Genomic DNA, 12,887 nt, shown 5'->3' with positions numbered 1-12,887 from the left:
GTTGCACAATATTTGTTTCATGTCTCAAGGATCATTAACTAATTTATGTCTTAACCAGTGGTGGAAAGATTACTGAAAATTAGTGCTTAAGTACAAGTACTGTTACATTGCTGAAATAATACTCAATTACAAGTAAAAGTACTGGTGTCAAAACGGTACTCAAGTAAAAGTACAAATTACTCATCTCAAAAACTACTCAGAGTACTTTTTAGCAGCAATATTTAATGAATTACCAAAAAATATTCATTCATATCTTCGCTTCTGGGTCCTAACGCTCATTTCAAATCTGATTTCAAACTGAACTGAATTTACAAAAAAAAGACAAGTATACAGTCAGTAATAAAATTCTAAAACAAATGAGCTCAATTCAGTTGATGTATTCGAAATATAGATTTAAGAGCCATATGTTATTTATTTAGATAAATGGAACGTCAGATGACTTTGATCTGTAATGTCTGTACAATGTAGTGATGCAGTTAAACTGACTAGGATATTTATATGTACAAATCCAACAAATATCCCATTCTGAAATATTTCTAGCATAAACTTACATTGTAAAGAAATTAAAGTTCCATCTTTCATATCGAAAGATTTTCTGGTGCATTTCACTCACAGTCAATTAAATTTCCAGTAGCATTTTCATCGGTCAGGCGTGGATCTATTCTGAATGATAACTTTTGACAAAGTTTAATCTAGGAGCAAAGAGAAATAATTTCTACTATAAAAGCACGGACAGATCTCGATTGCACGCAGTCTTAGTTGGTCCGGGCTTTATTGGTCCGTTTACGATCGGATATCTTTATTGGCTACTGAAATGCCATCAAATGTTTGAATATCAATTCAGATTGGGCGTACTCAGTAAATAACTATGATTTAAAAGTAATGAAGTAGATTATTTTGCTTAATGTGTACTTAAGTACAAGTAAAAGTACAGCTTTAAAAATATACTCCAAAAAGTATAAGTACCCGATAAAACTACTTAATTACAGTAACGTGAGTAGATGTAATTCGTTACCTCCACCACTGGTCTTAACATGTTGATCACTGCTGGAGCCCTGAGGATACCGTAGAACTGCATTAGGAGAAGCATTAATCAGCACCTGTATGGACATGCTGTGTGTGTTTCTTTTAGCATAAGTAAAAGGTGGAGCTTTTTTTGAAACCTGCAGTACTGGCACTGATCCTGAATTACTTCGCTAAAGGTTACCAGGCAAGTTGTGCCGTGTGTTTTACGGTACAGCTGACACATGTTCTCCAGTATTTCAATGCGGGTGTTTTGCACTGCTTTGAATTGCAAGATGAGGCTGGTTTCTGGAACATATCTGTCGCCGCACACGTCAAAATTCAACAACTGATGATAATACAGGGAATTCTGGGATAGCAAATCTGCTGACAGCAGCATGGGTGAGTTTGTAGTTGGTTTAAAATGAGTTAAAACTATTTTTTATTCCTCAGAATGCTGTAGATAGACCAGACAGTATGCAATAATTAAAATGACATTTATTGAATTTTTAACTGACATAAATATTATTCTATCATGCGCATCTGAACGTCATTGTGCTATCACCACTGTTGATGTCTCCTTAAAAGACAACAAAAAGAAGTTGCCTCAATTTGTACACCCATCTGAAAAGTCTCATATGAAGAAACATGGATCACAAGGTGAGGTGCACATAATTTGTATCAAAAAGTTGTTTTTTTGTATATTCTCCAGTGCAATTTTTACAGAAAATACTTTGATTTTACTTCTCTATTACTGTGAACCATTGTGAAACTCATTTGTTTGTCGTATCTGTTCCGCCTGAATGAAGTGTCAGTCAAAAACTGTCATCCATTTTATGTGTCTTCTTTTTTTTTTATCTTCTCTGTGGTTTCACTATTGTTGTTCTCTCAAAGGGAGGTGTTGTCTCTAACATGTTAAAAACTGCACCTCCCAAAACACATTAGATTATACGATATGAACTTTGTTCAATGGAAACATTCCAGGGTTGTCTGTCATTGTGTTTCTGTAGAGTTCATTTGAATTAGGTCACCGGTAAAGGGGAGTGATTGCTGGGAGGATTTTGTTACTTTGAAATCTTTCTTAGGTTGATCAACAACTTGGCTGGTTCAGTTTGTGTGTGCCACAATTTTTCCCTTGCTGCACTTGCCTCACTCATTTCTTTAAACTTTTTCATTGTTGTCTGTTAGTTATGATTCATTCTTTTGGACTAGGTCTCTGGTAGGTGACAAATCCCAGGAACTTAATCTGATCCCTCTGTCAGCTTCTGTTTTGCTTAACAGCAACACTAGCAACATGCAGTTTCATTTTTTAAAGACAACAGATGGATGTCATTAAATACATTTGACTGAAACACATCAGTGATAAAATTTCATATAAACAAATATTTATTTTTATTACTATAAGAAAATACTTTCACAAGATGGTTACCTTTGTTATGGGTCTTTTTTCAATTTGTCTGCAGGTTTCTTTTACCTGTTCTGTAATAAAAAAAACATACATGTACTTCTTCAGTGCTTGACATATCAGTTTCCAGGGTAAAAATGACCGTGGGTCAACTGTGTCAAGTGTAAAAACGTGTTAGTATTTGATAGCTGAACTCTAAATAAATCCCTAGGAAACTTAGCGTGGGTGTCAGCTGATAACTTTAACCATTTCAAAGCTTTCCCTCATCCTGTGCTGCTGATACAGGAGTGTGTGATCAGTGACTGTCAAATCCTTTCAGTCCTGTCAAGGAATCTATTCAAACACACATTCTCTCATTCTCTCTTTATGGGTCAGTCGGTCAAGAGCCACATCTCTGAGACATTACCCTGATAACTGACCTGAGAGTCTTATTCATAGTGAGCGTGGCCATGTTTAGCAGTTAATGAGGCAGAGCTCTTTTAGAATCACCGCAGGCTGGCAGAGAGAGTCAGGTTGGCAGTCAGGTTTGTCTTATTGGTTTTGTAGAAACAGTGGTTGAAGATTTCACGTGTTTGTTTGAGAGGCGTGTTGTCAACACTGAGAAAACAGTATTTTAAGGTCCTTGTTTAAGAAGAAAAATGGAAGAAGTGGATTATGGGAGAATGGAGGCGAAAGATGGTCTTCACACAGCTGATGATCTCATTGACTTTGTGGAACTTTATAATGGTAAACGTAAATGGCGCTCTATTTAATGTGACTTCTTTTAGGTCTGTATTGCATTTCACGTGGAACGCATGCAAATTATTATGACAAAAGAATGAATGAATGAATTTGCTCTCAAACAAGTGTTTTTTCCCCAGTGTTTGCATACATGTTTATTCTTCTACAGATTAAAACATGTTATTTAATTGGGGTAAAAGTTTATGCACTTGTTAGACAAACCCTGTCCATTGCCATTATACCCTCCAAAATGTTATCGGTGAATTCAAATGCACCTGTTTTTTCCTCATGCATATAACATCTATTCTTAGACATTGCTTGAATTGAAGGGAACACAGCACATAGCAAGTTTTTATAATGTGCTCCTGTCTGTTTTGCCTTCAGTCGAGCAGGAGCAGATTCAGAAAAGAACCTTCACGAACTGGATCAATGCCCAGCTGTCCAAGGTGAGGGTCAAAGTTAAAGAGCTCCTAAATCTGAAAAGCTATAATAGTGATGTTGTGTTTATCTGAATCATTATGGTCATCATCTCACTTGCATTAATCATGTGTATTGACAGTGAATCACAAATAGCGTTTTTTGGCATGCAACTAAATTACAGATAAATGACCGACATGGAGAGTTTTTTTTGGTAGAGGTCATTCCTGCATGTTCTCCAATAGCGGAGAGGGAATGAGGGGTGGGCAGGGGGTAAATATAATCTTCTCAGACATGGCCCAGAAAGACAGACAGCAACAGGAGTTGGTCAGCACACACACTCGTGAACACACATATTCACACCCACAGCTACTTATAAAGTGAGCAAATGACACAATCAGTTTGTCGTGGCATGAACAGAGGACGTATAAGAGGTGTTATTTTAGATAATTTCATAATGCTCTTCTCTCCGTATCTCCAGCAAACACTTACTAATGCCTCAAGCTCTCAGTTTTATGTAAAAGGTTTGAACAGGATAAGTTCGCACAAGCTTGTTTGATTTGTCCTCTAGACATGTCTGAATATCTGCTGTGAACACATTTCCTAACAAACTGGGTACAAAGGGAAACTAAGCGATCTTTCAAACTACATAATTTTACACAAAAACGTTTTGTGTAGATTTGAGGGGAAATGTGCTTAATTGTAATAAACAAAAAAAGTTTTGGTAACACTTAAGGCTTTTATGTATAATGCATTATAAAAATAATTTTAATGCATTAATTATGCCGTGTAATGCATTGTGCAATCTCATGAATAATTGTAACCACAGTTAATACATGATAACACTTATCAATTCGTTGTTACACTATGAATTTAAATTTGGTTATTATAATTATTTACGACAGGATATAATGTATCACAACGCACATTATCAATAAGGTTTTTGTACCCGTATGGTTTAGTTATGAATTTATATATTGTGTGCATTCTGGTGTTTAATATGTAATATTTCATTTTGCTCTCTCAGAGGAGTCCTCCAGTTACAGTGGTGGATCTTTTCAATGAATTCAGAGATGGAAGCAGACTATTGGACTTGCTGGAGGTGTTGAGTGGTCAGAGAATGGTAAGAGTCTGATTCATTAGTGGTCAACTGATTTTTCAATAACATATGCTGATATCTAGAGAGCAAGGAGGCCTTTGCCCAGTATATACTGTATACACACATCTATACCTATACACCTATAATACAGTAACACTTAATGTAGATTTTGAGAAGAGATTCATACTTGTTTTGCACAATTATATCTGCTTAAAAATGTTTGAAAACAGAAGAAAGTGCACTATCCATTGAATAGGTCATTGGCTGATTTGTAACTAACACAAGCTGAGCTGATATTTGGTGGCATGATTGATAAACTCAAAATATTGGCAGATATACCAAATTATTACAAAAACATGAGCAGTGATTTTGCGATAACCACAACCTACCTTTATTTCAGAGCCGGGAAAAAGGAAGAGGGACATTTCAGCACAGAACAAACATTGAGAAAGGTCTAGCGTTCCTTAAGAGGAAATCGGTAAGATGCAGCACAGTGGAAAATACTCATGGAAATGTATCAACACATTAATGGATCAACACAATTCTCGATTTTTTTCCCCCCACAGGAGAAAGTTTCCAACTTTAATTGTGTGCAATCAATTTAAATTTGTAAAAAAAAAAAAAAAAAGTTAATCCATTTGTGTTAGAACTACATTCATGATTTAATGTTTGTTCAGGGGATTTTCTCTTCCCTGCATGCATGCTTTTTATAAGAGTTTTTATTATGTTGGGGTTTTGGGGTTACCATTGTTGTGAAGAGTGGAGCTAAGGCTAATGAAAGTGCCTCTTTGCCCCTCCAGCCAACATCATGCACTTCACACGACTGTGTGAAGAAAAGCATTACTTTTAGCTCCCTGCTGTGTGGAAGTGAAATATCAACATCTGTTATTTTATCAACATCTTTGTCCTGCAGATCAAACTGGTCAACATCAATGTCTCGGACATCATGGATGGGAAGCCTTCCATTATTCTAGGTCTCGTCTGGACCATCATCATGCACATTCATGTAAGTTTACTGTCAGTCTAACAAAAGACTTGGGTTATATTAACCATTAGATTTAAGAAGTCCTAATAAAGTGTACAAATATAAAATGTACTACAAATGTACTAAACTGAGGAGAACGATTGTCAATTTTGTGATTTTTTTTGTTTAGATCGAAGAGCTGGCCAGCACATTGAACTTTAGTTCTCGTCAGTCGTCTCTGGAGTCATTGGCGAGTTTAGACACTCGTTCGACCAGCAGCAGTGCCCGCAGCAGTCCGGTGCCACCCCATGGTTCACCCCTGCACACCCGTTTCCGCGTGTCTGCCAAGAAAGCCCTGCTGCTTTGGGTCAGAGAGCAGTGCCAAAAGTGAGGAGCAACCAGAAGGGATTCTTGGGAACAGTGAGATTCTGTTCTATGAAACCAATAAAAATGTTCTGTCTTTTTTCACAGGGCTGGTTGTACTCTGAATGTGAAGGACTTTAAGGCAAGCTGGAGAAGTGGTGTAGTGTTTTTGGCGATACTTCATGCTCTGAGACCGAATATAGTGGACCTAACCAGAGCCCGAACAAGAACCAACAGACAGAATCTGGAGGAAGCCTTCCACATTGCTGAAAGAGAACTTCACATCCCCAGACTACTAGATCCAGCCGGTAAGTGTGTGTTTATGCCATGCAAATATATACTGTGTTGTTTTGTTGTATAGTATGCAACAAGCAGTGATAGTTTTAGGCTTTTGTTTTCTATATAAAAAAACTCATAGAAGAATGGTGTATTTGTATTTCAGATGTTGATGTTAGGGATCCTGATGAAAAGTCAATTATGACTTATGTTGCTCAGTTCCTGCAGTACTCTAAAGATGCTTCTGTTTCTGACGAGGAAATGCAGGTTAGCCACACACACACATACACACACACACACACACAAAAGTGTGCACTTTTCTCATTGACTTTTTATGCTGTTTACAATGACTATACCCTAAATCTGGTCTTTCACAGATGCCTTTGCCATTTATTTATTTTAATAAAAATATTTTGCCAATCTGAACCATTTTTACTAGTGAGCACTATCCTCTCAAGTCTGTAATAGTTCAGCCAAAAATTTAAGTTCTGTCATCATTTATTCACTCTCATTTTAGAGCTATTCCTTGAACCATTTCTTCAAGAGGTTTTACTAGATCAGAGTTATTTTTTTAATTGCATTATTTTTTTAATTGCATTCCACAATTCACGCATCCTTGGGTTTTACTATACTGTATATGTGGGAACGCTTTTATATTTATCATATTCATAATATAGCAAAACACACACAGGACGGTATTTCTCGAACATTTCACATTGTAAATCTAAATGCTCAAGTGACTCTTTATGCTCTCACATATTTTTTTCTTCTTCCTCTGTTCTCTTCTTCTTTCTGTTTTTTCCCCTCTTGACGGTGGTTTAGTATCTCACTCCTCCTCAGCGCCTCTCTCCTGTCAATCTGCCATCAGACTTTACTCCTTCTATAGCTGCATCACCTTTAAGACAGGTACTTCTATCTGCCTGTCTCTCTCTCTCTCTTAGTTTTAGCAGCTGGATTCATTAATTAACTGCTTTTTCTCTTTTAGTTTTGTAAAGGTGTGTTAGTTGTTGTGTTACTAGGATTATTCACAAATGTCTATGAAAGGTTAATTAGGACTTGTCTGGCCTGTTTAACCCTAAACCAGTGTGTGAGTAAATGCAGTATATACACGCTCAAAAAGGTACAAAAGCTGTCACTCAAATGGTACCTTTTCAAAAATTACACCTTTGTACCATATTTACCTCTAAAGATTGATTAGTGATACCTTAAAAGTGCATATTGGTACTTTTTTTAAAAGGTACTGCCCCAGTGGCAGCTTTTATAACTTTTTTTCTTCTGAAAGTGTACTGCAAGTGGTTGACATAAAAATTTTTAGGCTTCTCTTTTAATCATCAAGATTTTGGGTTTAAATTCATTAGAATATACAACCCCAATTTCCGGAAATGTTGGGACGTTTTTTAAATTTGAATAAAATTAAAGCTAAAATACTTTCAAATCACATGAGCCAATATTTTATTCATAATAGAACATAGAGAACATAACAAATGTTTAAATGGAGAAATTGTACACTTTTATCCACTAAATGAGCTCATTTCAAATTTGATGCCTGCTACAAGTCTCAAAAAAGTTGGCACTGGGGCAACAAAGGGCTGAAAAAGCAAGACATTTTTGAAAATATTCAGCTGGGAGAACATCTAGCAACTAATTAATTTAATTGACATTAGGTCTGTAACATGATTAGCTATAAAAGGGATGTCTTAGAGAGAGGCAGAGTCTAGATGTAAAGATGGGCAGAGGCTCTCCAATCTGTGAAAGTGTGCGTAAAAAGATTGTGGAATACTTTAAAAACAACGTTCCTCAACATCAAATTGCAAAGGCTTTGCAAATCTCATCATCTACAGTGCATAACATCATCAAAAGATTCAGCGAAACTGGAGAAATCTCTGTGCGTAAGGGACAAGGCCGAAGACATTTGTTGGATGCCCATGGTCTTTGGGCACTCAGACGACACTGCATCACTCATCGGCATGATTCTGTCATTGACATTACTAAATGGGCCCAGGAATACTTCTAGAAACCACTGTCGGTAAACACAATCCGCCGTGCCATCTGCAGATGCCAACTAAATCTCTATCATGCAAAAACGAAGCCATATGTGAACATGGTCCAGAAGCGCCGTCGTGTCTTGTGGGCCAAGGCTCTTTTAAAATGGACTCTTTCAAAGGGGAAAAGTGTTTTATGGTCCTCCAGGTTAAAGAGGAGGGAGACCTTCCAGCGTGTTATCAGCATTCAGTTCAAAAGCCAGCATCTCTGATGGTATGGGGGTGCATAAGTGCATACGGTATGGGTAGCTAGCATGTTTTGGAAGGCACTATGAATGCTGAAAGGTATATAAAGGTTTTAGAGCAACATATGCTCCTCTCCAGGCAACGTCTATTTCAGGAGGACAATGCAAAACCACATTCTGCAGATGTTACAACAGCATGGCTTCGTTGTAGAAGAGTCCGGGTGCTGAATTGGCCTGCCTGCATTCGAGATCTTGAACCTATAGAGAAAATGTGCCGCACCATTAAACGAAAAATATGTCAAAGATGACCACGAACTCTGCAGCAGCTGGAAACCTCTATCAGGCAAGAATGGGACCAAATTCCAACACCAAAACTCCAGAAACTCATAACCTCGATGCCCAGATGTCTTCAAACTGTTTTGAAAAGAAGAGGAGATGCTACACCATGGTAAACATGCCCACGTCCCAACTATTTTGAGACCTGTAGCTGGCATCAAATTTGAAATGAGCTCATTTTGTGCATAAAATTTTAAAATTTCTCAATTTAAACATTTATTGTGTTCTCTATGTTCTATTGTGAATAAAATATTGTCTCATGTGATTTGAAAGTCTTTTAGTTTTAATTTTATTCAAATTTAAAAAATGTCCCAATATTTCCGGAATTCGGGTTGTGTAAGGAAAGTGTATATCTTAGGTTGAAGTGTGTTATCTGAGATTCTTAATGATTTTAAAGTTTTTGACTTATTTTGACTGAAGAGTTTGACTGATTTTTGCTGTGGTCCACTTTTGTAATTGTTTTACTTGAACTGTTCTCTGATCAGGTTTACCTGTTAATGCCCTGTCCAATCAAATCAGGCCCTCCCAAATATCCTGAGACAGCTCGAGCAGCTGCCCCTGGGGTAAAATATCAACCCCGTCCCCTTTTATGATGCCCCCTGTGTTGCTCAGTGACTACTGTCTTGCATGTATAAACATGCTGATAACTGTAAACTCAATTATGTAGATAACCCCAGAAATTACAGAGCTAATCCATATATAACCAGACAAAATAATCCGTGGAATTAAAGAGATAATTTATCTAATAAAGCAGCTCTTGTGTTTGAAGACTCTAATACACTGAACCTGAGCTTTTGTGGCACTTAGCAGAAGCATTTTAATTACAGACATGCTGAGTAAGTTCGTTTGTGTTAAGAACTTGCTTCCTCCAGAGGACTACAGTACTAAACTCTGACTGCTTTACTGTTTAGCCTGTAATGTAAATAATATTTAACTTGCTAAATTGTTTAATCCATATCATTTACCTAAGACTTTGATGAAATTATTTTTGTTTTGTATACCTTGATTATAATGACACCATAAACTAATTAATGGATTAAAAAAATCAAAGGCTGTGTTCGAAATCGCACACTCTTTGAGTCTGAGTAGGTACTTCTTTTGAATAAGCAATTAAGTGAAGTGACATGTGACCAAGTATGGTGACCCATACTCAGAATTTGTGCTCTGCATTTAACCCATCCAAGTGCACACACACAGTAGTGAACAACACACTGTCATGTGTGTTGTCATTGTCATGTGCCCTAGCAGTGTCAGTCAACCCGCAACCTTCGGGTTACAAGTCCAACTCTCTATCAATTAGGCCACGACTGCCCCCCAATTGCTTCACAAATTAGCACATTAGCCATATTGTCATTGTCATGTGCCCTAGCAGTGTCAGTAATTTGGGTACATTTCACCTACTGTTTTATGAATATTATGAATTCAAACATTCTACTCTTTTCACATACTAATTAGATTACTATATATTATAGACGTATGCGATTTCAAATGCAGCCAAAAAAAATTTGTTGTTGTTTTTGATCTTTGTTTTTTTGTTCCTGTCTGTCCAGACCTCAGCCAATCAGAAGGCTCAGGAGGTCACTTGCTGGTTGGATCAGGCCTATCAAGAGCTGATAGAGGGGTGGGACTCCACTGAAGGAGAGAGCTATGCTGAGAGATACCAAGTAAGACCTGAATTCTTATATTGATATAGTCTTATTTGAATGAATACAGTCCATACTGCAGAATGAAACAAGATGCACAAGTTATTCTGGGAAATACATTATTGAATTTGAGCTAAGAACATTATTTATAGATTTTTTGATTGCTTAATTGATTGATTTATCAGCAAATTATGTGAAATATTATTTTATATTTTATAATATATATTTTATTTGTATAATATATATATTTTATAATATATATTTTATTTTTGAATTAGTGCTGTCAAACGATTAATCGCATCCAAAATAAAAGTTTTTGTTTACGTAATATATGTGTGTACTGTGTATATTTATTATGTATATATAAATACACACTCATACAATATATATTTTGAAAATATGTACATGTATTTACATTTTATATATATATATATATATATATATATATATATATATATATATATATATAATTAATATAATTTATATAATTTATATTATATATATATATATATATATATAAATATATTTAATATTCAAATATAACATATTTTTCTTAAATATATACATGCATGTGTGTATATTTATGTATACATTATAAATATACACAGTACACAAACATATATTATGTAAACAAAAACTTTTATTTTGGATGCGATTAATTGTTTGACAGCACTAATTTTAATCTATTGACTGTGTTGAGATACTGAGTAATAATATCCTGGCAATAAAATGAATACATTTGCAGATTTTTTGCATTAATGTTTTATTTACTTGTGTTTCAGGTCTTCCACACCTTCATTGTATCCTTTAACGAGCAGCGGCGGCCTGTAATGCCGTTACTAACAGCGATGAAGAGGACTCCTCATCTCAGTGCTGAGCAGAATGCTCTTAGACGAGCCTGGGATGCTCTCGCTGAGAAGGTCACTGCATCACAGAAACTTTCTCTGTTGTGTTACTTGTTTGATATTTGATGGGTTTTGAGTATTCGACTGTATGTTGAGATTCATCAGACACAATAGAAAAACAGAAAAATAACATGTTTGAATGGACGTCATCTAAATAGAAAGTGTATAGAAATTCTTACAGTAGAAGTCTTATGCTAATTTATGTCTATGTGTAGCTACGCGAGTATAAAACAGAGCTGGACCTGAGCCTTCCATCCCCACTGGACACTGTAGGCCGCTGGTTATTGCGTATTGAAGAGGTTTTATCTGCTGAAGAGGGTGAGCCAATAGATCACACCCGAGCCGCAGAGGAGGCGCGGGAGAAACTTGAGCTACTAAAGGTTTGACTAACTTCCTTCCTTTTATGATGGCTATAGAGCTGTTCAGTCATGAAAATGTAAGTAATGTCATATTTCTGCCTGTCTTGTTTATCTGCAGGTGTGTTTGGAGGAGATGCCACATCATATCAAGAGGTTTAATATGTTTCAAAACACAAATGAGTTTGGAGAGGCTCTGGTGCCAGCAGACAAGATGGAAGAGATGAAGAGAAGGTGAGTTTGATTGCTTAATCAGACAGGAGTCATATGGCAAATGAAACAGCATCACTTTTAATTGCAGTATTGCTGTTCTTGTTTCATGAAATGCATTAAACTATTTCATATTTTTGTGTATGTGTCCATTTTCCAGGTTCACCAGTGTCCGTGTAACAGCTAAATATCATGGTATTAAGCTGGAGTACCGTGAGCACAGACACACTGTGTTAGACCTGCTGAATCAACTGAACATTAAACTGCGATCTTGGAAAAGAGCCTACATTTCCCAGGAGGCTGTTCGTGTGCTAATGCAGGACTGGAATGTGAGTGAGAATTTTAATGAAGTCAAATAAAGTGACAGAATTTTAAAAAAATATATTTGCTGCTGGGCATTGCTTGGCAATTAAAATGAAATATTAAACTCTGAAATTATGGATGCCTTATACTTTGATCACAATGAATGTTTTTAGGAGACTGTGAATAAACAGGAACTGACTTCTTTGCTGGATGGAGCCCTCCATAGACTCAAACTAATCGCCAACAAATACACCAGCAAGGCTGCCTTGGGTAATACAAAGGAACTGTGTATGCATGCTCTTAAATGACCATAAAAATAATAAAAAAGTATGAAATAAAATAAAAAACTGGGTAACACTTTAGAATAATGATCCATTGTTAACAAGTAACTATGCATGAAGTAATAGGCAGTACTACATTAACACTTAACTTAATACTATTATCTAATAGAGAAGCAAGATTAACTAAGCAGTAAGCAGTAGCAAATTTAGGACAAAAATAGTTCCTTATTAGATATGTGATAATTATCACATATCTAATAAACAGAGAACATCCATCCTTTGGTAAAAGTAGTAGTCACAATTTCAACCTGTAGCCGACTTATTTGGGAAATATCATATTCCTAAATTAGTTTCCACAAGGAACCCAGTTGTTCAGTTTT

The 12,887-nt window shown here is 36.2% G+C and overlaps 1 protein-coding gene across 1 annotated transcript in view; it reads left to right on the top strand.

The window, feature by feature from the left end:
* Positions 1-1,400: 1,400 nt before the first annotated feature.
* LOC306884202 (uncharacterized protein) overlaps positions 1,401-12,887 on the top strand; it is a gene marked incomplete at its 5' end in the record, with an annotated part of 109,524 nt that continues 98,037 nt past the window's right edge. The window contains 16 exons of the mRNA XM_079439921.1: positions 1,401-1,404; positions 1,591-1,662; positions 3,512-3,573; positions 4,572-4,667; positions 5,044-5,121; positions 5,557-5,649; positions 5,798-5,994; positions 6,079-6,278; positions 6,413-6,513; positions 7,069-7,152; positions 10,360-10,473; positions 11,235-11,372; positions 11,573-11,737; positions 11,835-11,947; positions 12,084-12,252; positions 12,400-12,496. Coding sequence (XP_079296047.1) covers positions 1,401-1,404; positions 1,591-1,662; positions 3,512-3,573; positions 4,572-4,667; positions 5,044-5,121; positions 5,557-5,649; positions 5,798-5,994; positions 6,079-6,278; positions 6,413-6,513; positions 7,069-7,152; positions 10,360-10,473; positions 11,235-11,372; positions 11,573-11,737; positions 11,835-11,947; positions 12,084-12,252; positions 12,400-12,496 — 1,783 coding nt within the window. The remainder of the gene's footprint in view (positions 1,405-1,590; positions 1,663-3,511; positions 3,574-4,571; positions 4,668-5,043; positions 5,122-5,556; positions 5,650-5,797; positions 5,995-6,078; positions 6,279-6,412; positions 6,514-7,068; positions 7,153-10,359; positions 10,474-11,234; positions 11,373-11,572; positions 11,738-11,834; positions 11,948-12,083; positions 12,253-12,399; positions 12,497-12,887) is intronic.

The sequence above is a fragment of the Barbus barbus genome, assembly GCF_936440315.1.
Source record: "Barbus barbus genome assembly, chromosome: 18".
Classification (NCBI taxonomy): domain Eukaryota; kingdom Metazoa; phylum Chordata; class Actinopteri; order Cypriniformes; family Cyprinidae; genus Barbus; species Barbus barbus.
This window is presented reverse-complemented; position numbering and strand designations above follow the sequence as displayed.